Genomic DNA, 26,461 nt, shown 5'->3' with positions numbered 1-26,461 from the left:
ACACCCTGCCCATTCCAAGCATCAGTCTAATAAACCTGCTGTGGATTATTTTCAATCCATTTTACACCCTTCCTTGTATAAGGAGACTAGTTCTCAAGATATGGTCTCTCCAATCCCTATATAACCTCCCTACTTTTGTATTGCAATGAGCAGAAGCATTCTGTTAGGTTTCTCATTTATTGCACCTGCTTTTGTGAATCATACACCAGGATACCCAGACTCTTCTGCATCACAGACCTCTAACTCTCTCACCAGTAAGATAATACACCTTCTATTCTTCTGCCAAACTGGGCAATTTTACATTTTTATATGTTATATTTGCTAGATTTTTGCCCACTCACTTAACCTATCTATATCCCTTTTTATAGCCTCCTTTGATCCTCTTTCCAACTTTCTTTCCTATCTATCATCAAATTTAGCAATCATACCTTCAGTACTTTCATCCAAGCCATTTCTATAAATTGTATAATGTTGAGGCCCCATCACCAATCACTGTGGTGTACCGCTCTTTCTTCCTGCTTGGAAAGATGTGTTTCTGCCTATTGTTGTGTAAGCTGATCAATGTCAATATGTTACCTTGAAACTGATCTTTTATTTTCCACAATGATCTTTGATGTGGCACCTTGTCAAGTACCTTCTAAATATTGTACACCCCCCAGGTTCTCTTTTCTTCACAGCACATGTTACTACTTCAAAGAATTTCAGTAAGATAAACATGATTTTTGTTCCACGAAACCAGCTGACTTTGCCTGATTTATCTATAATTTTTGAGGTGTGATGTTATAACATCTGTTGTCATGGGTTGTAACATTTTCTCTACAAGAGCTGTTAAGCTAACTGGCCTGTAGTTTTCACTTTTTTTTCCCCCTTTTTTGAATAAAGGAGCTAAATTTGTCCTATCCAATAAAATCTTCCCCAAATCAGGCAATTTTGGAAAATTAAAACCAATGCATCAGGTATCTCACTAGCCACTTCTGAGACCAGAGAATGAAGTTCATCAGGATCTAGGGACTTGTCAGCTCGCAGTTCCAACAATTTGCTTAGTACTGCTTGGTGATAATTGTTTTCCTGATTTTCATCCCTTTTCCAGTTCTGGATTTCCAGCTATTTGTGTTATTTATATCCTTTATAGTGAAGACGGATGGAAAATGCCTGTTTAACTTGTCTTCCATCTCCTTATTTTCCATCATTAATTCTTCAGACTCTCAATAGAGGGACACTGACCACATGCAGGTAGATGGGGTTAGATTGGCATCATGGCTAATGCCGACATAGTGGGCGAAGGGCCTGTTCCTGTGCTGTACTGCTGCACGTTCTATGTTTTTTCTATAGGGCCAATGCTCAGTTCAACCATGTTTTTTGTAAATAATTATAGAAACTTCTACTGTGACATTTTATTTGGTACACTCTTGCTCTTAGACTCTCACTTGTTCACATTTCCTCTGTGATCTCCACTCTGCAATGGCGAAGATTGCTGCAGAAAAGCCTTTGTGTAGGTTTAAAATTTTAAGGCCTAATCAACTGCACATTAAACCTTGAACTTCACATATAATTGAATATCACTGCCTCAGTTAAACCAGTTGGTTCAACATGTTTGAGCATGTTGAAGAATTCCAATAACAGTCTTCACAAATGAAAAGTTATCATAATTCTGTGCTCCAGTATCTGGAGTGGAACTTGAACCCAGAACTTCTGAGACTTAATCAAAAGAGCTACCCATGAGATGCAGCATGACACCTGGTAGTTTAACACCTACATAGATATTGTGATTACATTTATTGATTCTGCAACCTTGGCAGTATGTGCTGTAAAATAAAAGAACACAACCCAATTTTAGGTTTAAACAAATATTTGTGCTTGTGACTAAGAAATATGGAACTTAAATTTTATCTTTCTGGTTTTTTTCTGCAACTTGTAATTGGCAAGATTTTGGAAAAGACATGCTTCAATTTTGTAGAAAATGTTGAAAGCAATTTTAGGTTGAGTGTCATAAGTTTGAAGGTGAGCCTCACTGTACCTTAGATGCTACCTTAAGATGATTAGGATTGCATTGAAGTCTCTAGTTGTTGTAGCATCCATGGCCCACTGGCAGAAAATAATTCCACATTTCTAAACCCCCATTCTGCACTAACTACTGCCCCTTCCAACCTTTGTGTGGAAAGTTACTTATGCCTTTGTCCCTGAATAGCACAATTTTAATTGAAACAACATTCTTTAGGAGCAGGTAATGTTGCTGTGGCTTGCCTTGATTGAAGTTGTGATCAAGTGGGTTAATTCCTCTGTCATGGAAAGTCTTAATGTGCAGGAAATGTAAAGATAACTGCATGGTATTCATATTTTAGCTTTCTCTATTATAATTATATTTGTTGTTAGTTGTGCTTTTTAATAACCAATATTTTGACTATATAAGCCCAAAATAATCTTGATGATGATAACCACATTTTTCTTATTAGCTACAAAACCAAATCAAACTAATGTTTAACCATTGTGGGTGAAGTACATCAAGTTGTTTAAATTACCCATTGAAGTAGAACTATTGTACATGTATTCTGTTACATAATTTTAAGAGCAGATTGGTTTCTCTTTCTGAACATGCCAAATTTATCAGGTCAATATTTGTGGATGGGACTTTTCTCTCTGAAATTTTATTGCTTCAGCCTGTTAATCTGGAAGTTGTTGTTGAACGCAACTTGGCTGCAATTTGGTACCATGAAATTCCAGATATTAAAATTCTTGGAACCCTGAAACCTCTGCATGTAAGTAGATTCATTTTCAAAATTTTAGTTAGATTTCATAATGTAACACAAGTCACCAACTGTCTCAAAATATGAATACATTTCAAATTTAAATTATTTACTTAATTATCTAATGCATAGTTAAATATTTTCTTTGTTCCTCTTTCCTTTCATGCCCTTCTGTAATTTGTTTCTAAGTAGCATCACTAATGTTTTCCATGTAGCTTTATTTTTGGAGAATGGAGCATGGTGCAGCCTTTTCAATGATTTTATTTTTAAAAGAATAATCATTTAAAGAAAGCTATCATTTTACAGCATTTGTTGTACTTCATAAATATCTCAACATATCAAATATATTTGGCCTACCATTGAATGAGATGCACATTTTATGTTCTCAATGAAAATTGGTAATATGTTTTAAAACAAAATATCACTCTACTAATTATATTCTGAAAGTAAACGAGGTATGAGGATTGTCTTTGCGTGGAAGGAATGTGTTTTACCAATATTTTTAGCTTATTTGCCCTTTATAAATAACATCGTATATTGACAAATTTCAAACAATAAATATATTTTATATTTTCATAGGTTGTACTCAGCCAAGATGATCTGATAATTATACTGAAAACTCTCAATGAAAATTTGGGTGATAATTCAGTTGACTCTGACTCTGTGGCTGTACAAGATGATATAAAGAGGGATTATTCAGGCAATGAGAAAGCAAGTCCTTCACAAAATTCTGCAGGTTTGTTATTTATTATTGTGTTGCTGCTGAAATAATTGATCAAACCTTGATTGGAACCCATGGATAGAATTGCTGTCATTTTCTACAGGTGTTTACCAAACACCAGGCATAATTAATAATTTAGCATCTGTAATAGAAAAGTCTGTAAAGTTTTTTTTAATGAATCGCCACACTTGTCTTTATTCCATGTGATCTTTGTCCCATGAGATTTTAATGTTTTCTCCTTGAACTTTCCCCCTACCATGAGCTTGTGTGCTGATAGACCAAGTTCCTATTGGATTAAACAACCTGCTTGAGATAAAAAGACATGATTTCACTCAGTTAAATTGCAAATAATGTACTAAAATGGATCAACCTTTTTAAAAAAAAAGTCATGTTCCTCCGATTCCAAACCATAACCAATGCAAAGGATATCCCTAATTAATCGGTGACTGAATAACATTTACAGATCATTACTTATGACTAACCCTTGCTGATGGATCTCTTACATTTTTACATTATTTTCTGTTATGTTTATCTGTGTGTTTTTGGGACTCTTTCAAAGAGCAATGCTCTTAGTTGTTAGATTATCAAAATGACCTACACCATGGCTATAAACTATAACCAAGTTTTCCATTTGGATTGTTGTCAGTTGGACCCTTCCTTCCTTTTCAGTGTAAAGAACCAGATGTTTTTTAACCAATAGGGCAAATGTGAAAATGTTGGATTATATGAATTCTGATCAGCTGAAACAGCATGTAGCCAATAGAGCTAATTACTCTCACAGCCAATAGTTGAGATCTGAGCTCTAGAATCCTGCCACATGTGGTGGCTAAGTGTGAAGGACACTTAAATAACTTGAGAGGAGACTGCTCTAAGAATATCACTGTCCTCAAAGATGGCAAGGCTCAGCAAATATATACTGCAGACAAGGCTGATGAATTTGCAATATTTAGCCATAATTGCTAAGCACCTCTGCTTTCTCTTGTGAGCCCTGCCATCACCTTTTATCTAATTAGAGCTCTCAGACTGTCATGGAAATCCAAAAAAATTTCTGATGCCACAATTATTTTTCTTTTAGGAAGAACTGTCATAACTGCTGCTGTTGTAGAAACACACAAACCTGTAAAACTTAAGACAACACTGAAGTTGGATTTTAATTTGGATGAGCTGTCTTTAATGCTCTACAGTCAACCCGTAAACCCGGTACTGCAATTTTTTTTCTTGGAAATGTAACGTCTGCAGAAAACATTTTTTAATCAGTACAGGTATTACTGAATTTACAAAATGGTTGCAGTTGTGGAAGACATCTTGTTGAGCAAAATGCATTAAGGGTATTTCAGTTCAGTATATGTAATATATATATTTCACCATTCATTAGTGAAAAGTAGATTTGTAAATCACGGAGGGTACCTGAAAAGGTCAATAACATAGTAAAAATCTGATTTTAAAAAATCACGTTTTAATTTCCAGTTTAATATTTTATTCTTGAAAATAGTTACATTTATAGTAAGCCAATGTTTGAAGCTAAATTCAGTGACAATGTAATTCCAATAAAGTCTGAAATGGATGAGTTTAAATACAGTTACCATGAGACTAGAACTTGTGTTTCCAATTGGGTTGCAGAATATTTATGAAAATTAATATTTTCATTTTGTATCTCCTTAATGGTATGACAATAAATGAACAGCCTTGACAAATAAGGAAACTCGGTATAGGTGCTATCATCGTCCTGGAACTAAAACAAAATACATCATTTTTAGAGGCAATATAAAGATTAGTTTTTGAATTATTTTATCAGTTGCAAAGTGACTGTTTTACGTCTCCTGTTAAATAGTTACTTGGGAGTTGTGTTGTTATAGATTTCATTTGTTGTGATCACTGTGTAACAATTAAACCTTCAGCATCTGGTGCTGGACATTCTTTAACGTCGCACAGTGCTGAATTTTGCAGGTAAGTGCCAACTATTCAGATTTTTTTGGTGTAGCTGGTGTTAAGCTTCAACACCCTTAGAGGGATTGCAGGGCTGCAGAAAAAAATAAGCTAAGTTCAGTTTTCTTTAATGTGTGGCCTTTTTGATGTGTTTAATTATTTAGTGCTTTGAGTTGATAGTATAAATTAACTTCAGCAAGTTTTAAATAAAAAATTTTAAGTTCTTTTTTTGATATCAGAAACATGGAGAAGCCTTGACACCTTTGACAACTGGAAAAGCTAGGGGTGCAGCTTGCCAGCTATCAAAGATTTCTATCGAGGATGTTGCCCTTTTTCAGTAACCGGGGTTTCCCTTCCATCACCATCAATGCTGCTCTTACTGTCATCTCCTCCACCTCCCGCACATCTCACCACCTCCCTCCACCGACATAACAGGGACAGGGTTTCCCTTGTCCTCAACTACCACCCCACGAGGCTCCACATCCAACACCTCATTCTCCACAACTTCCACCACCTCCAACGGGATTCTACCATCAGGTACATCTTCCCCTCACCAGCCCCCCCCCCCCCAAAACTCCTTTTGCCTTCCCTTATTCCTGTGGCTCCCTTCCCCTGCCTTGATGACGTGCCCATCTCCTCTCCTCCCTTCCTCCACCCTTTATTCCATGGTCCACTGCCCTCACCTACCAGATTCCTCCTCCTTCGCTTCTTCTACCTATCATCTCTCAGCTTATTACATCTCTCCCCCCATCTCACCTGGGCTCACCTATCATCTGTCTTCATGTGCTCCTCCCCCTGGCTTCTGCTCTCTTCCTTTCCAGTCCCGATGAAGGGTCTCTGCCCAAAACGTTGACTGTTTATTTCCCTCCATAGGTACTTCCTGACCTGCTGAGTTCCTCCAACACTTTTTGTGTATTGCTCCAGATTCCAGCATCTGCAGAATTTCTTGTGTCTCTGTTTCTATCAAGGATGCCTGGTTTACACATCATGTGGACCTTGAATGCAGGAGTACATTTTTAATAAGGATTGAATAAATGAGAAACAAGTCTTAAAGTGCTTGCCCCTGCCTGGGCTTGTGCTGGAGAGTCCAGCAGGAAAAAGTTTCTGGATATATTTTTCCTTAAAGTGACTTAATATCTTCTGGCTTCACACCCCTCAACATTATTATAGGTGGGACTATTCTGGAATACCCACATTACTCCATTAAGCTGTTCAACACCTCATTCAACACCAGCACCAGAGCAAGTAAGATTGGCCTGTCTTAGTTTGCTGAGATAAGATTTGTGGGAGTGGAGATCATGGATGACAGCCCTGCAGCAGAAGGATTACGGCAGCTCAAGATAGCAGTTCACTACCACATCAAGGGCAATTGGGGATAAGCAATAAATGTTAGTCTTGCCAGTGATGACCTGCTCTTGGGGGGAAAAATGAATATATTAAAAGTAAAATCTAGATCCAGATGTAAATCCTGGTTTTTACCTGCGGTGCACTTTTATTGCACTGCAGGTAAAAATAAGGATTTACATCTGGACTCAATCACTAAACAGATGTCTTGTGCACAGATGTCCTCCCATGCATATTTTGCACACATTCATGGAAGCTGCTGTGCATCTACCATAACGTTGGGCACTGTACAAAATGATTTGATGTTGACTGATTTTTCTGCCACAAATACATGGTTTACAAATGGTGTGGATCTTAAATGCAGAAGCACATTTTAAATAAGGATCACGTAATTAGCATAAGGTATTAAAGGACTTTATCTGGATTGCTGCTAACAAGTCCAGCAGGAAAGAATGTTTCTGATTATGTTGCTGTTCCTGGAGATAACTTGTTATCTCTTAAAAGAAACCACTCCGCACTCTCTTATGTAGTTCCTATCCTCTTTCAATGCTTTTCATGCCCCACAATTTTTGACCCATCCTAGCATGGCCAATCATCTATGTTGTTCTTAACCACAATGATTTTGAGGACACCTGATTCATCTCTCTAACCCACTGGTTTCCTTCCCCTGCCTTCCATGAATTTCTGTTTGGCCCTGCTCCGTGAAATTTCCATTCCCTTTATTTCTCCTCAGTCCACGCATTTCACAGAATAGGCCCTCCTACAGTTTTGTATATCAGCGATGCACAGGATAGTAAGGTGTAAGGGGAAGGAGGTGCAAAGGACTTAAAATCCAAGGGAATGTTAAATATATGCAATTGTATAGATATAATGGGACTATTTTTCCTTTGGAAAATGAAGTGCAATTTGAGGTCCATTGCTTACAGTTCCTTTGGTATGTGGAACCAATCAACTTCATGTGTCTTGCTTAGCATTGTGTGCAGTAAGCACTTTCATTTACTCGTACTTCACTTTAATGCATGAGATAGCAGTGCTCATAGCTATAGAAATTAAAGGTGGGTAGTAAGTAAATGGCCATCAGGCAGCAAACAAGAGCCAAGCAATGCTAGAGTCTTCGAGGAGTGTCACACATGGACTAGTTTTCAGTACATTGAGATTAGGGAACTGTCCGGAACATGCATGCAACCATATGTGCTAAATGACTGTGGGGGTAGGTTGGAAAAATTAGTAGGTGATATATAGCTAAGGATTGAAACACATTAGTCAGGTGGAATTCAGTAGCTGGGGATAGTTGGGCATTTATGTCCAATGCTGTCATGATTTTGCCTCCCTGATGTCAGATTAAATTACACTTGAGAGAATGTGGTGCATTTTGAGGTTTCGGGAAGTCGGAAGTGAGAACGAATAGCATAAGGTAAAGTTGTGCAGTAAAAATTGTTACAGCACAGAAAGAGTCATTAGGTCTTTTCAAATCCATGCTAATTCCCTGAGAAACTTGTTCACTACTATTCTCATGTTTTTTAACTGTAGTTCTGAAAAATCAAAACCGACCTAATTCCCTTTGAAAGCCGTGCTTCCACCATCCTTATCGGCATCAAATTCCAGATCATTGTTTTTAAAAATAATTTGGGTGTTTTAGGAGCTAGGATTATAACTGAAAGTGGCCTGAATTATTTCTATCCCCATACCCTGTTGAGTGTAGGAATAAAAGGATAGAAGTTATTGCGGTTTTAGAGAAATGATGCAGAATGTTTCAGATTTCTGGATCTGTAATTAGTTCTAGCACAGGAAGAACCTGTTCAAGGTGAATGGGTTAAATCTGAACCAAGCTCAGACCGATCTCCTTAGTAGAAGTTTAATAGGAAATCCAGAATGTTGGAAATTCTCAGCAAGTCAGGTAGCATCTGTGAAGAATTAACATTTGGGGTCCTTTTGATGAAAGGGCATGTCTTAAATTTTAACTTTGTTTATATCTCCACAGAGCTATCTCAGTTTCTAAAACCTTGTTGATCCATAGATACAAATTGATAGATTGGATTATAAGGAAGTGGCAATAGAGACTAGGGTTGAAAAATGGAGAATTGGAATTTAATACAATTGACAACCAGATGACCAGGAAGAATAATTTTTAAAAAGTTATAGGAGAATAGTGGTGTGGCAATATATATATTTTTTAAAGTCAGCAAAGGAAAGGGAAATCATGCTCGACAATTTTTTTGAGAATGTAACAAATCTAATAAAAGCGAGGTAGTGGATATTGGGATTTCCAAAAGACAAACAGGTGAGAAAGATTACTACACAGGATTGGGACTCAAAAGTTCAATGTTAAGATTACTGTGGCTAAGAATTAGTTAATAGTGGAGGAACAAATAAGTCATTTTCAAATTGGCAAGTTAAGAGTGGGATGAATCAGGAGTCTGCATTGGCCTTGGCTTTTTGTAATCTAAGTGTAATGTAAACAAATTTGAGGGTTGTGAATCTTTTTGATTTCTGTACCCCAGGGAGCTGTGCAAGCTGAGTTACCAAACACTTTCAAAGCTGAGTCTCTTGGACCAAGGGAAATTGAGGGTTATGAGGATTGCACTGAGAAGTTGACTAGAGGCTAGGGAGCAGGTCAACCATGACCTTATTAAATGGCAAAGCAAGTTTGAAAAGCTGCTCTTCTTCTTGCTCTTGGTTTTTACCCAATTATTGTTACAGCACTGAAGGAAGCTTTTTTGGCCCACAAAATCTCTGCAGGCTCTTTGTCAGTCTTAATCTCCTACCTTTCCCCATAGCCTTGCAAATGGTTTTTCCTTAAATGCCTTATCTGAGTCCAGATTGTGATTCCACACCCTTGCAGATGGCAAGTTCCAGATCACAATTACCCTTCGTGCATAAGAAAAAAAATCCTTGCATCCCACAAGTATCTTTTTGCTTCAAATTTTAAACCTGCAACTCTGCCTTTAATCCAGTTTCCCTCTATTTGCAACATTTAAAATGGTCAATATCATGTATATGTTTATCAAATTTGCCCTCTCTTCAGTGCTGCAAGGAAGCCAAGCTCAAGCTTCAGTCCTACTCTGGTCTTCCTTGCCTTTTTTTTTCTGGAACATTAAAGACAATTGGTGCTGCTTCTACTCTGGAGGGAAAACATGCAATTTTCATCACCTTTCCTAACATTTTCCCCTGCTCTCAATTTTGCGTGGTCCATTTTGACACATCGCTTTTCTCAAGTCTCTACCTCCATCTCAAAATCACTTTTCAACTGATGGTCTTCACAAGCTCACAGACTCTCACAATTATCTTGACTACACCTTCTCCCACCAGCTTTGTGCTTGGAGCCCACTTCATTCTCCCCATTTCTCCAGCTCTTTCATATCTGTTCTGATGATGATACTGTCCACACCAGCTCTTTCAAGGTCTCTTCCTTTTTCCTTAACTGTGGTTTCACTCCCAGTGGTGAAGAACAGCTTCCCAGATCACATTGTGATCCTTCCAGCTTGAAGCATGTCAGTCATGATCATCACTCTGTGACAACTCCCTGTAAATTGCAGGGAGCAGTACCTGCCACAAGATATGGCCTTTCTTGACCTCATTAAAGCCTTCGACTGCATCATTCAGGAGGCACCATGGAACACCCATCACAAATTTAGCTATCCACAAAAATTTGTCTCCAGTTTATTCTTGCTCTTCCATGACGTGCTGGCCATGATATTAACCAACTGGTCTATAGCAGAACCATTCTCAGTGATGACCAGTGTCATTCAAGGCAGCAGCATCATCTCAACTTTTCTCTCAATCTTTCTTGCCTCAAAATTCCATCTCCAACAAGATTGAAGCTAATGTTCAGAACTAATGAGAAGCTGTTCGTCCTACAGTGGTTACATTCCAAAGCTGAGGTTACCCAAAACTTGGTTAAACTGCAGTATGCAGGTGATACTTTTGCACACACTTGGAGGCTGAGCTCCAAGCCATCATCGATGCAAAAGGCCACTAACAACCTGGCCCTGCTGCACCACACTGCCCTCTGACAATAAAGGTTCATGGCAAGATCCTGGAAAATGTGGTCCTCTTCCCATATCTTAGGAGCCACTTGTAGGCAGTGGCAGAAATTGATGATGAAATTTGCCACCACAGCCTTTGGTTGATTTGAGGAAAAGAGTATTTTAAGATCAAAGCCTCAAGTGGCACACACAATTCTTTCTACCAGCCAGCAGTGATCCCTGGCCTATATGCTACTACATCCTGGACTACCTGCAGCAGTTATCTCAAGGCACAGTAAAAATACCATCAATGCTGCCTCCAGGATCCTCCCAATTCACTGGAAGGATAAGTGAATCGTTGTATGTCTCCTCTCTCAGGCCAGCATCGAGGCCCCACACACTTGTTCTTTTGTCTATGTTCCTGCCCTCTAACTGCTCCCATTCACTGATCAGATAGCCTTGTTTACAGCGCATCTCCAAGGTCAACCCAGTTTTACACAGAGACATTCCCCTCCTCCATCTTGTCTTTTCAGTTCTGAGGAGGGGTCTCTAACCTGGAACGTTAACTGTTTCTCTTCCCACAGATGTGGCCTGACCCAAGTATTATACAGTAAATGGCAGAACCCTTTAGGACCATTGATGAAAAGAGTCTTCCTGAAAGTGACGATATAAGTAGATGGGTGGTTAAGAAGGCATACGGCATACTTGCCTTCATCAGTCAGGGTGTTGTGTACAAAAGTAAGGAAGTTACATAATACTTTGATTAGTATTGTGTGGCCCCCATTTTATAGGAAGGATGTGGCGATTTGGAGAGGGTGCATAAGAAGTTCACCAGGATGTTGCTTGGATTAGAGAGTATTAGCTATAAGGAGAGGTTAGACAAACTGGGCTTATTTTCTCTGGTGCATCAGAGTCTGAGGAATGACATGATAGAAGTATATAAATTTATGAGAGGCATAGATACGGTTGATAGTCTTTCTCAGGGTAGAAATGTCAAATACTAGAGGGCATAGCTTTAAGGTGAGAAGGGGAAAGTTTTAAGGATATTTACAAGGCAAGTTCTTTTTTTTACTTAGTGTTTGGTGTCTGGAATGTACTGCCAGGGTAAGTAATGGAAGCAGATATAGTAGCAGTATTTAAGATGCATTCAGATAGGCACGTGATCAGGCAGGGAATGGATGGATATTAACCATGAGTGGGCAGATAGGATTAGTTGGATTGGCACATGACGTTGTGGGCCAAAAGACCTGTTCCTGTGCTGTAGTATTCTATATTTCTATTTCCAGCATTTTCTGTTTTTGTCCTAGTTACTCTTACATAAGGCAGGCCACATCTTTTGCATGCCTGGTAGCAGACTTCTGAAACAGACACTCACTTCCTGTAACATAGCTCAGAACAGATTAGCAGGTGGACAGAAGAAAAGATTCAAGGATATGCTCAAAGCCACCTTGAAGTGCAATATTCCCTTTGGTTGCTGGGAGTTTCTGGCCTATGACAGCTCAGAGAGTGAAGAAGGAGCTTTTGTGGTTGTACTAAGGCTATGCTTTAAGTGCCCAGTGTAAGGAGCAGATCAGCTCTCAAACTATCCACCTGCACACCCTGATAGCCACCATCTGTGAAAGAATCTGCAGTTGCCACTTTGGTCTCAAAAGCCATCTTAGGAACCTCCAAACCAGAGTGGAAACCGGTTATTGTCGATTCCGATGTTTACTTTTCCATCTCCATCAACATCCACTCCCTTTGCGGTGTTTGCCCCATGCAACGACAGCAAATGCAGCACATGCTCTATTACCCCTTTTCTTTCCTTCCTATCATACAGGGACCTAAACCCTTTTGAGTGAAGCCCTCCTTTGTACTCCTTTCCATTTAGTGAACTCTATTCAGTGCCCACAATGTGGTTGTCTCAACATTGGTGAAATTGAACAGATTGTGCGACCACTTTGTAAACACTTCAGTTCCATCTGTAACAGTGATTTTGAGCTTCCAGCTGTCAGACACATCATCCTGACTCCCACTTTTGCCTCTTATGTTGTCCACTTCAGCTTGTAATGTGTGATAAATGTTCTGACATTTTACAGACAGGAAAATAAATCCAGCCAAAAACTAAAGTTTAAAATTTTGAATTGACATGACTGATATGTATTTCAACATCATTTGGGCCATTAATTTTAATTTAAACAAAATAAATGCTATTTATTACTATGACTGTATTTCTTCAGGCAATGAGATTCAAACATGCCCAACTTTTGGGGGGGAAAAATCTCTTAAACTATCTGAAATAAATGATGAAGTAAATCTAATACTTTTTCCTCTATTAAACCAGATGAATTTTGCAAAAGAGCAGAGATCTGAGCAGGACAAACTAGCAGAGTTCAAATTACACACATTTTCCACTTCTGTCAAGATGTTATCTGATGGCTCCATGAAAGTTGATGTGAAACTTAATAACTGTATGCTGGATGACAAACGAATGGCAATAGAGAAAGCCACATCAAGGTGCTTTTATTATTTATATGTACTAAATCATTTGTTTATTGCATCTCAAATAATTTATCAAAGCAATATTATAATTGTTACTTTACATTTATGTTCCTCCTGGCTGTACTGTTGTTCAACTATCAAAGATTTCTGGCCTCCTTTCAGTACAGAGGGTTAGGAAACTCAAGACCTGGTGTAAGTGCCTGGAGAATGCAAGGAAAAACTTCACTCATTCATGTGTCAATTTGAAGCATGTTTCAATAAATTTAATCATCTGTTTCTGGAGAGTATGGGTGAAGGGCATAGTGACTTGACATTTATTTTTTTATTTTCTTTTGGGCAAAATGTTGAGTTTGAGATGAACAGAGATTAATGCAGAAAGCCAGTGATTTTTTTAAAATTTCTATTTTGTTGATTGGCTTTCTTAGGAAGAATAACTAGTAATTTGTATATCTACATTGTAGAAAAATAGTTGCATCTGCACACATTTATAGCTTGCTCAATGATATCTTATGGTCAGTTTCTGCCACATGATGAAGTATGGTTCAGTCAGGACACTTTATGTTGAGTACACCTAATTTGTATTTCACTTTCATTTCAATAGTATTGGCCTTGTCATTACTGTGAGCTAATTGGATAATAGGCTATCAACAGAATTTTGTTCTTTTAATTTAGTTACTCCAGTTCTTATATAAACCATATTTTATCTCTTTGAAAGTCATCTATATTACCAGGTTATTGTCACCAGCTGTTTAATTGATGATTTTGCCTAAATGATTTAGCCATGCATTGCCAGATATGGGTGACCTTTGTGCAAATTGCACATTACTCCAGGATATCCTGGAGAATATAGATAACCCAGACTTATTTTCCCTGCTACGCAGATTTCTCTTGCCCCCCTCATCCTCTACGAAAACACATAACCAATGAACTTCTGCCACTAAAATTGAATCCATCTCTGCTGCTTATTCTTTCCCTTTGTCCATGAAGCCAAGGTTTCCTACTACCTTTACACTTGATGCAATGGTTCAAAGTCTAACCACGTTGTTTAACTTTGAAGAAAATGAATTTTTTCCATAAACTCCAATTAACACGTAGAAGATTAAGTAGCAGATATTGGAGAAGTGTGAAAGCAAATAATCGAGAACTTCAAAGACTCAAATAACTTCAAAAGCATGAAAAATGAAGCGTTCTTGAAAACATCCATTGGGAAGTTAATATGTCTACCCCAGAGGATCTTGTTCGTGGGAATGAAGTATGCCAAATAGAATATAATTTAATACGAGAATATGTTCTTAAGTGTTTGTGATATAATTAAGTTTAAGGAGATATTATAAAATGTTGAAAAATCTATGGTGAAAATAACCTGATTGGAAGAGATTAGGTTTCAATGACTGAGGAGAGGTCTGGCAAAGGTGGATTGGAGGAAGGGAAAATAGCTGAGGAAGCAAGGTTATCTGGGAAACACAAGATTTCTTGCACAGACATGCATGGTGGGGATGATGAAAAGTAAAACAAAATATGGGGGATTGGGCCAGATAGAGGAATGGAATGAACTGAACATTTGACTTTATGAGAGAGAATCTTGCATCAGAATCAGGTTTGTTATCACTGAAATATGTCACGAAATTTGTTGTTTTGCAGCAGCAGTACAGTGCAAGACAAAAATTACTATTAGTTACAAAAATAAATAAAAAGTGCAAAAGAGGATTAATGAGGTGAGGTAGTGTTCATAGACCTGTTCAGAAATCTGATGTGGAGGGAAAGAAACTGTTCCTGAAACGTTGAGTGTGGGTCTTCAGGCTCCTGTACCTCCTCTTCGATGGTAGTAACATGAAGAGGGCAGTCCTGCTAAGAAACATCATACAATATTGAGGGCATCTAGAATGGAAATAATAAACTCTGACTGACTTTTTTTTGTCATCATGGACAATGGAGTGATATCAGAGGTTTGAGGTACTACAGATGTTACATTGTTGCTCAGAAACGAGAGAGAATAAATCGTGGAATCTAAGGTAGATAAATCTAATGTCAGTGGTGGGGAACCTACTGGTAAGTCTTGTTGAGGACAAGATTAATTATCACTTTGAACATGTGTTAATCAGCACATTGATTTTAAAGTCTAGATTTCAACACCCAGGAGGTCACCTGGCATTGATGCACTTGTTTTGCTTGGCATAATGTTTCCCCATAGGGTCTAGTTGAAGATTGCCATTTGACTTTCCATTCTTATGAGGAATGGTAGTGTGGAACTCTGGGTTATCATTGGCTCCCCTCTGAAGCTCACTGGTAACGTGAGATTAAGGACCTCGTCCTCCTTGTCCTCCTCCTCCTCCTCCTACCTTTGTCGCATGCTTGTCTCCTTGTCGCTGCCTTTTTGTGTGGCAACTGAATTGCTAGAAATTAGTTTGTTATTACCTTTTGCCAGTGCCGGAACGTCATATGAAATTGGGGATTGGAAGTCTAGACCACTGGATACTTCGGTCTGGTATTGGATTTTATTTTTATCCTCAAATAATCTGCCTCCTTGAGCAACAATCCAATAACCACCAACTGGGGACAGGACTTCAGAAGCTTTTGTTTGAATAAGAGGCTGAATGACTCCTTTGGTGTCAGCAAGAACAGGGCTGTTGTGGGAAGTTGTTCCCATTTAGCAAGATAAATCTGCCAAACGGTATTCCTAGTGGCCCAGTAGTTGTAAGCTTACCTGCATTGTAGCTGCTTAGATTTATAACTACAGACCTTTGTGCATTTGAGAACATATGATTTGACTCTTCTACAGGAGCAAAGATTAAGAAAATAGAAATTCTTGCATAATTGATATTATTCCACAGCTTAGATTTCAAACTCTTAAAAATAGAAAACAGGCTTGACGTCAGGCACCAATCTGGCTCAGGGAAGAAAATGCACATGGGTATTATCTGCAGGTATACATTTCCTTTGTAATATCATTATTTCTTATAAGTGCATACTAATTGTGATTCTTCTGCACCCCCCCCCCCCACTCTCCCCAGAATGGTGGAAATGAAACTAACAAATGAGAAGAATGCAATGATCGATTTCAGTTACAAACATGGAAGAGATGGCATGTTTCTAGATGCAATTGTACGTGATATCTATGTTTGTGCAAGTATGGAATTTCTGCTCACAGTGGTTGACTTCTTTGTGCAAGCAAATAATCAAGTCTCTGCAGTCCAGATGAACAAACCAACAGTAACACAGACTAAAGAAAAAGGTTTGGAAAACATAAGGATACTTGCATTTCTTTAAGTTTGTAAAAGTGTAGGCACTCACATTCTCGTTTTTATCTTTCAGTGTCATCACAAACTACATCAAAAATGGAATTCATTGTTCATGTTCAGAATCCAGAGATAATCTTTGTAGCAGATTTGACAAGAGCAGACGCCCCATCACTAGTGGTGACAGCTCAGTGTGAGGCTGATATTAATAATGATTCAGAAAGTCAGAAGATTACTGCAGCTGTTAAAGATCTAAAAGTAGTGGTTTGCCCATTTCTAAAAGAAAAAAGAAAAAATCAAGTTACCACGGTATATGGAAATTTAAATTTGTTTTCATAACATTAAATTTGCTATTAGCCTGTGTTGTGCAACTTTTCAGGTCTACTTTGAAAATTGTTCATAAATCCTGTTTTAGAATATGCAGAGCCACTTTAGTTGCATTTTACTATAGCATGGTTCAATCTAAATGTAGTTTTCTGGAATCGCTGTATTTACTAAAGCCCAGTCTGGCCTGGATAATTATATTTCCAATTAAAATACTTAGGTCCTCCAACCTTGCAATTTGTTCTTCCGAAGTGTACAACCTGCTTCTGGTCCCATTGACGTGGAGTTGGCCATGAAATCGCTGATGCTGAAAGTAAGGAAATGATGTTTTGTCAGTGTGTCATTAATTTCAAAATGCATTGTTCAACAAGATGAGATGTTTTATGCATGCTCATTTCCTAGGTGTCACCTGTTATTATTAACACGGTGATTACAATTACGTCTGCCTTGCCTCCAGCTGCTGATAATCCACAAGAAAAGGGCAGTGAAATTCCACCTGACTTGTGGATTAAGAAGGATGTGAAAAATTTAAGACTCTGTTTTTTGGAACATGAAAGTAATAATGAAAATAAGGATGGCCCAAAAAAACAATTGGATACAACAGGGGAGAGCCTAAGAATGACAATTGAATATGTTTGCCTGACTCTGGAAGCGGGTGTAGGACACAGAACTGTTCCAATGCTCTTGGCAAAGTCAACTTTTAAAGGAGATGTGGAAAACTGGAGCACACTCATTAACCTTAAGTGTCATCTTAATTTAGAGGTAGGAAAGTTGTTTTGAAAATCTACTACATAATAAAGCATCTGTTGTTCTTGAATGTATTAATTTAGTTTGGATTTTATGATGTTGCGATGGTTCATAATTTTTACAGGCTTAAATAGGGTTTAAATCTATGTGAAGGTGAGGAGATCTGTGTTTTGTGTATGGTGTTAATTTAAGAGATGCTGCATTGCTAGTCTTGGAGTTATTGGAAAAGAGTAAGGAAATATTGCATTGTTGGGAGTGTAGTCTTGCAGATAAATAATTTAAACTATTGCTCCATGACACATTAAAGAGGGCTGAAAAGATCCAATTATGCTCTTCAAAGAGGAACAGGGTTGATCTGAAGTCCACATTTACTTCAAGTATCAAAATAAAGGTTAGTCACTGATCAACTACTTTTACTTACATTAACACTTGTGGCTGACACTTCCACTTAGAAAATAGGTAATTGTTAAAGTTCTTAAAAATATCCAAACAACACGAAAGATTCTTTATATGTAATGTATACAGTTATGGTGTGTGTGTATGTTGTAAATCATCTTTGATACCCTGGTGACATTTCAAATCACTTCAACAGTAGCAGAGTGATTTTAGTAGTGAAATTGCACATAATATGGAAGTATGATAGCAGTACCCCTGCAGATAGCAATGAAACAAAATAGACAAGAAGTAGATGAGAAAGCATAAAATGATCTAAGGTAGGTTTAAAGTGTGTATGTACAGATGTACAGGAAGAATGTTAAATAACATTGTTAACTGCATCTACAGTTCACCAGTATGGGATTATAACGTCATGACATAAACGGCAGGAATAGGTTCTAAATATTGCTGGATACAAGGTGTTCAGGAAAGGGGGAAGGGAGGAAAGAAGGTGGAATGGCAGTATTGCTTGATAGAATATTGCAGTGCTGGAGGGAGAGAGTACATCTTGGAACATTTGACAGAATCTATTAGTTGAGAATTGAGAAACAGTAAAGAAATAATTGCACCACTGATTATTCTACAGACTTGCCAACTAAAGGAAAGAGTAGTGTCGATAAGGAACTTCAATTAATCAAATATAAATAGGAATAGCAATAACAAAAGCAAAGAAGAGTATCTGAAGTCAGTTCAGGTGAAATTTCTTGATCAGTATGTTTCTGACCCAAAAATGAGCCAGGCAAAATGGAGCAAGCATCAGTGGGGAAACGTCGAGGAAACAATGTCATAAGGCTTTAGAATAGTCAAGTGAAAGTATATAGACCATTTCTAGGTGAAAAATAGTCTATTAGAAAAAGATCAATTTCAACAAAATGGAAACAGATGCAAGAGGAACAGTATTACTGATTAGAAACTTAAGGGTAAATTCACTTGTGCATGCATCTCAAAAGAAGTTCCTTTTGTCAACCGGGTGGTGATTCTAGTCAGCGTAGAATTGGAGCACTTGAGCCCGCCTTGTTTAAATCCATGGATTGATGCGGGCAGGGTGATAAATGTTGTCTGCTTGAACTTTAGCAAGGCCTTGGACAAGGTTTTGCATGGTAGGCTAGCGTGGAAGGTTAAATCACATGGGATCCAGGATGAGCGAGCCAACTGGATACAATATTGATGGTGGAAGGAGTCAGAGGGTGGTAATGGAAGGTTGCTTTTCAGATTGGAGGCCTGGTACCAGTGGTGTGCTGCAGTGATCAGTGTGTGTCATATTTATTCACGATTTGGATGCGAATATGTGTGGCATGATTAATAAGTTTGGAAATGACACCAAAATTGGTGATGTGGTGGACATTAAGATTGCCTACGGTTACAATAGGATCTCGATCAATTGGGAGAGTGGGCCAAGGAATGGAAGATGGAATTTAACTAGGAAGTTAAACCAGTGTAGGGCATACACAGTGAATGACAGGGCCCTGGGGAGTGTTGTAGAACAGAGACCACTGGATACAAGTACATAGTTCCATGAAAGAGATGACGCAGGTTGACAGGGTGGTGAAGAAGATGTGTGGCATGCTTGCCTTCATGGATTGGGGCATTGAGTTCAAGAGCTGGAACATTGTGTTATAGCTGTGCAAGACATCGGTGAGACTGCACTTGGAGTATTGTATGCAGTTTTAGTTGCCATGCTAGATTTAAAGATGTGATTAAACCAGAGAGGGTGCAGAAAATATTCACAAGTACGTTGTTGGGACTGGATGTCTTGAGTTATGAGGAGAGACTTGATAAGCTGGGACTGTTTTCCCTGAAGTGAAGGAGAGTAAGGAGTGACCTTCTTGAGGTTTACAAAATCATGAGGGGCATAAGGTGGATGGTTAGTCTTTTTCCAGGTAGGCGAGTCTGAAAATAGAGGGCATAGGTTTAAGGTGAGAGGGGAAAGATTTGAAGGGGACCTGAGGGGTAAGTTTTTCCCACATGCATTGTGGTGGGTATATGAAAAGAGCTGCTAGAGGAAGGAATATATACAAGATTTAAAAGACATTTGCACAGGTACATGGATAGGAAAGATTTTAGAGGGGTTATGGGCCAAGCATGTGGAAATGGAACTCGCTCAGATAGGCACCCCAGGGGCCTGTTCCCATGCTGTATAACTATAGGGCTCTATGATTAGGATGGTTTCATCTGTTAACAATTAACAGCATTGCAGTGGTGGAGAAGTGATGACAGAAATGGATGAGTCTTGAGCAACAAACCTGCACATTAACAGATTGGTTGTTACATCATAAAGTTCTTGTTTTACTGGAGCAAGATAATATGGGTCTGCTGCCCCTGGGCCTCTCCCATTAATGGTTCATCATTGCACTGGGTGTGATTCTGATTCCTCTGGCCTATTCTTGTGTTGATCTATCTAGAAAGATTTTGGGTCTGTATTTGAGACCCTCCCATGTCTGATGCAGCACATTTGTTCTGAGTGCTTCAAGCAGGGAAAAGACTTTCCATGGTAGATTTTAACTTGACACAAACCAAATGTGCTGTTTTCACCGATTTAAGTATTTAAGTTATTGTGACAAAATCTTCAACAAGAGACACCCAAACACTTTGGACCAGGTTATCCATATATTGCCATTTTAGTACAAATGACTTTTGAGGTTATCAATCATTACAACAGGGGTTTTTGTTTTCATTAGTTGATTGATGCATTGATTCCCATTGCACATCAAGTAATGCAATTTCTGACAGAAAACTGAAATGATTTGAAGTTGAACTACTCTTAATTAAGTAGGTTAGCTACATTTCGTGTCATTCATTTTATGGTTCTTGGTTTAAAATCATGTATTGCTGTGCCATATATATCTTTCTTGATGCAGTGTATTTGGCATTTTGATCATACACCATCCTAAATCCACATGTTTTACTGTGATAGAATTCCTTGAATGTATATGGATAGATGAATTATGTACTTTCCCAGGATATTTTCATTCAGATGGAATGCATCCCCCAAACACAATCTGTCACTGCAGACCTTGCAGGGCTTAGATTTGCAAATTAATTTTGTACATTTTCAGACTAGAATGAATACAGGAATCAGAACTATGCATGGGTGCAATGTTCAAATAACTGTAGTGGCATTTTCTTTACTCTCATTTCCTCACAACTTAAAATGGATCACACTTTAAGTGTGTGTGGAGGTGCCTTTTATTCAATGAAGAAAAATCCATCTTTGCAGTAACATTGTGTCAATGTAACTTTCACAATTTTTCCAAAAGAAATTGTTGATCGGGAGAGGGGTGAGAATGAACACCACAAGCAAAGCCACGTTTATTACTAATCCCCACCTCTATCAAGAAAATTAATCTCTGTAATCCTTGTGGTAATGGTTGTCCCGTGATGCTTAGTTAGGGATTGCAGGATTTTTGCAATAATCATGAAGTAGAAATCTGTGCAAGTCCATTATGTGGTGTGACTTAGAGTTGTGATAGTCAGAAATCTATTGTGGCTTTTGACCGGTTATGGTTGTGGTTAAGTTGCTGTAAATAGTACACAAGTCTCAGTACCATGGTAGCTGAGTCCATGAACCAACCTTCAATAACATCATTTATAAGGATTTTGGATTGGAGTCTAGTGACTGGAGATATCTTGCTTTAATTACTCTACGATGGAATGCCAGGATGGGTGCCCAAACCTCTCCTGCAGTCTCCAGCTCTTGCATCAGTAACTTGAGGGAGACTTTCAAGTATGGAGCCAAAAGTAAACATCGAGTCATAGAGCATCGAAACAAATCCTTTGGCCTATGGCCTACCAAGTCCACGCCGGCCATCAAGTACCCACTTGCATTAATCCCACTTCTCCCACATTCTTCTCAACACTTTTCTCTCCCACCCCCGCCCCCTGCATATTCTGCCTCACACCTACATACACAAGGGGCAACTTACTACCAAAGTTCCCAATCTGCACATCTTTGGGATGTTAGAGAAGCAGGATTACCTGGCAGAAATGCACACAGTCACAGAGAAAATGTGTAAAATCTGCACATCCCTATAGGCCAGGATTGAGCCTGGGCCACTGGAGCTGTGAGGCAACAGTTTACAAGCTGCACCACTATTAGTTTTGATGTTATGCTGATGAATAGCTTATTGTTGAATAGGAGCTGGTTAATGCCATTATTGATTGCTGGTTTTATTATTTTGGGATACAGAGCAGGTAGCCATGTCTCTAATGGATAAGGCATTCCTCTGCATGATTTTGGATTTATATAAATGACTTGGATGAAGACAGTGATATCATATGATTGCCAAATTTGCTGATGACATAAACTAGGATGGAAAGTGTGAAGAGGACATCAGGAGGCCATGAAGAAATATAGATCGGCTAAGGAGGGTACCTTGGACTATAATGTGGAAAAATGAGAAATTGTTCATTTTGGAAAGAAAGATAGAAACAGAGCTTATTATCTAAATGGTGACAGAAAACAGACTTCTGATTCATAAAAGGCCAATATGCAAGATTAGCAAATTACTAGGAAAGATATCAGAATCTTATCATTTATTGTGAGGAGAATTGATTACAAAAGCAGAGGTTATGTGGTTGCATGTACAGCTCTTCTTTAGTTAACTATATGGTTAGTTTCCTCAAGAACGCACTGTTATGCAAAAATTCTTATGGTAGGCAGTACATAAAACCCTTTCTGGGGGAGACCAACTGCCTGTGATGAAAGAAGCTACTCCAACTCCTCCCTGTAAGGATGTAGTAAATCAAAAGCAAACCACACTTGTTTTGACCAGCTGCAACATACAAGCTGAGACACAAGTCATTCATGAAATGGCCATTATTGTCAGAGGGAAGAGCACAGGAGGTCATTTCTTTTTCATTTTAAATAGCTTGATTTTTAAACAGATTCCTTTCCATTAGCCCAATTTGAAAAGACTTAAATGTTGATGTGTTTTATGGACCAGTCTTTAAAAGACTATCTCCAAATGCATTCCCAACATTTTGCTGTAGTGAGCAAAACCTTCATTAAGCAACAAATCATTAAGTTAAACCCATCGTTGTAGCAAAAATTTATTTCGTATATGTTTGGTAATGGGGGTTGGAGGGGGCAGAGAGCTATAATTCATTTAGACCACATCTGAAGTACTGTGTACAGTACTAGTGTCACGAACCAGCAACAAAAGAAACACACTGAGCATGATTCAGTGTTAAAAACTATTTTATTAATCACTACTTATGATAATACGTAAAATAAAAGTAAAAATGTTAGTATGTTAGAATTCAAAAATGTTAAACCTCGAACGTTAACCCCAAAACTAAACTCTTCGTGTGCGTGTGTGACAAAGTCCAAAACTCCCAGTTCCTGAATGGTTCTTAAAGTTCAGTTCCGCAAGCCATAAGGTGAAACATGAGCAAGGGCTTCTTCAACAACCACCGTTGTCTGAAGATAAGATGTAGATGTAGAAAAACATAGAGAGAGAGTACATACGAAATCCAAATGTTCCACGATGGAACCCAAACGACACTTCAGTGTTTACTCGGTAGTGACTTCCTCACCCCGAAAAGCATCCGAACCGTGGTCGTCCACACACAAATACCTGTTTCCTTCTACAGGTCAGCAACAAAGTGAACTCCACCGGATTACTTCCAACTTCCATACATGGATTTCAGTGGCAAACACAGTTATTGTTTCTCATCCATCGATAGAGAAAACAAGCAGGCTGGTGTCTCTCTCCCTTCTCTCTCTCTCCTTCTTCTTCTTCTGACTTCTTCAACAACGTCATTACGTCCTTTATCTTCTATTGACGTAAGCATGCCCCACACACACATACACACACTCTCTATCTTAAAGGGACTTTCACTGAGTCCGTAACACCTCCCACCTAAAAAAAAAATTTTCCCAAGAAAAATTTTAACCGCACATAGTTAGTAATGTTAATAATTATCATGCTACACAACTACAGAATATCAGATTAGTACAGATACATGTTTCCCATTTAACATCGAGAAAGACAATCAGCAATCACATTATCTTTGCCTTTAATGTGAGTTATCATAAGATCAAACTCTTGCAAAATTAAACTCCAGTTTAACAGCCTTCTGTTCTTGTTTTTGACTCGGCTCAGAAACACCAATGGGTTATGATCTGTATACACAGTCAATGGTTTCTGAGCGGTGCAAACATATACACTGAAATGTTGCAAGGCTAAAACAAGCGACAGTAATTCTTTCTCTATGGTGGAATAATTCTTTTGATGCTCATTAAATTTCTTTGAAAAGTAAGCTACAAGGATGGTCAATATCATCAAGGTCACCCTTCTGCAACAACACAGCTCCTGCAGCTTCATCACTGGCATCTACTGCTAATAAAAATGGCTTTTCAAAGTCAGGTGTTCTGAGCACAGGATGGTAGCATAAAATGGCTTTCAGCTTCTTAAATGCTTCTTGACAAGAATCTGTCCAAACAAACTTTACTCCCCTCTTCAGAAGATTAGTTAGGGGAAGAGCAATATCAGCAAAATTTTTTACAAAATTTTCGATAATATCCAACCATTCCCAAAAATCTTCTAACAGTCCTCGTACCTGTGGGAATAGGGAACTCAGATATTGCTTGAACTTTTGCCTGAACAGGAGCTTGCTTGCCTTGACCTACAACATAACCAAGATACGTCACAGTGGCATGGCCAAATTCACTTTTAGCCAAGTTAACTGTAAGGTTAGCCTTGGAAAGTCTTTCAAACAACCTTTCTAACGCAGAGATGTGATCTTCCCAAGTATCATTCCCAGTCACTAAGTCGTCAATGTAGGCATCTGTATGTTTTAACCCATGAATCACTGAATTAATCATTCTTTGAAACGTTGCCGGAGCATTTTTCATTCCAAATGGCAAAACATTGTATTCATACAATCCAGAAGGGGTTACAAAGGTTGAAATCTCCCTTCCTCTATCTGTTAATGGGACACACCAGTACCCTTTTAATAGGTCAATCTTTGTAAGAAATTTTGCCTTTCCCACTCTATCTATGCAATCATCCACCCTAGGAATAGGTTAAGCATCTGACTTAGTTACAGCATTCACTTTCCTGTAATCTGTGCAAAATCTAACAGTTCCATCAGGTTTAGGTACAATAACACAGGGCGAACTCCAATTTGAAGTAGAATGTCTAATAATATCATTTTCCAACATGTACTTTATTTCCTGATCAACAAGTTTACTTTTTTCCACATTCATTCGATATGGGTGTTGTTTGATTGGTTTTGCATCCCCAACATCAACATCATGGGTAATTATCGATGTTCTGTTTGGAACATCTGGGAACAGATTTTTAAATTTTAAAATTAATTCTCTCATCTGTTGTTTTTGTGAAACTTGTAAATGGTCCAACTTCGTTTCAAGGTTCTCCATGATATTTTGGTTTTTTAGTTTCGATGGAACAATATTTGGTCTAAATTGGCCTTCCTCAACATCAACATCAGGCATTCTAGAAACAACCTTTACACCATCCACCAAGGCCACAACTGAATCCCTCTCATAATAAGGTTTTAGCATGTTTACATGACAGAGTTGTGTTTTCTTGCGTCTATCTGGTGTTTTGATTATATATGTTAGATCAGTCACTCGAGATTCAATAACATAGGGTCCAGAAAAACGAGCTTGCAAGGGATTATTTTGGCTAGGGAAAAATACCAACACCTTTTGCCCCACTGCAAATGTCCTAGGCCGAGCACGTCTATCAAAATATGTCTTCATTCTTATCTGGCTTGTTTTCAAATTCTCTCTCGCTAGCTGGCAGACTCTTTCCAACCGAGTTTTAAATTTTTTTGGACATGGGGAGGTCTCCATTTCCTCCTTAACACTCCATTTTTGACATAGTATCCAGTTGGCACCTTTTCAATCTCCTCACATGAGAGTGCTTTTTCTTTCAATTCTGTCAATTCAGGGTCCTTTGTCTGTTCCACCATAAAATCCTTCCTTGACAAAGACAAATCTTTAAATTCAGGCTCACTATAAGGATGTTGATCCTCCAGTGAAGACAGAAAAGTCTCAGATAAGGCATCATAATTTTCTTCCTGTTTAGGACTGTAACAAGGAACTACATCAGACTGCACCGGACTGTCTGTCTTGGCTAATTCTCTAGCTCTAGCTCGAGTCACCGCACATGATGGGTAAACATCTGGATCATTCTCAGACTCATCAATCCTTGGTTTGGTTGTTAACCATACCACAGGATCACTTTCTCCATCTGCAAGGTCATTTCCCAATAACAAAGAAACTCCTTCCACTGGCAAACTAGGTCTTATCCCTATCTCGACTGGTCCTTCTACGAACTTTGACTTTAAAATCACCCTGTGAAAAGGGACAGACATGGTCTCACCTGTAACGCCTCGTACTAGATTTACTTCACCGGTGTCACTTTCTTCACCAAAATTTAAAACACTGTCCAGCAAGAGAGATTGACTAGCCCCAGTATCTCTAAGAATTTTCACTGGCACCTGGGGTGACTCATCAGTCAGTGAAACAAAACCCTCTGATACATAAGAACGGAATTCTTTTCTCAC

General features: G+C 38.5%; 1 protein-coding gene across 1 annotated transcript in view; it reads left to right on the top strand.

The window, feature by feature from the left end:
- vps13a (vacuolar protein sorting 13 homolog A) overlaps positions 1 to 26,461 on the top strand; it is a 283,508-nt gene that overhangs the window by 126,166 nt on the left and 130,881 nt on the right. Inside the window, 8 exon segments of the mRNA XM_052020712.1 lie at positions 2,609 to 2,756; positions 3,324 to 3,480; positions 4,541 to 4,665; positions 13,024 to 13,196; positions 16,193 to 16,413; positions 16,494 to 16,726; positions 16,962 to 17,054; positions 17,144 to 17,503. Of these exon segments, the coding sequence (XP_051876672.1) occupies positions 2,609 to 2,756; positions 3,324 to 3,480; positions 4,541 to 4,665; positions 13,024 to 13,196; positions 16,193 to 16,413; positions 16,494 to 16,726; positions 16,962 to 17,054; positions 17,144 to 17,503 (1,510 nt within the window).

This window comes from Pristis pectinata, chromosome 7 (genome assembly GCF_009764475.1).
Source record: "Pristis pectinata isolate sPriPec2 chromosome 7, sPriPec2.1.pri, whole genome shotgun sequence".
NCBI lineage: Eukaryota > Metazoa > Chordata > Chondrichthyes > Rhinopristiformes > Pristidae > Pristis > Pristis pectinata.
Note: the sequence above shows the minus strand (reverse complement) of the source record. Positions and strands in the feature narration are given on the sequence as shown.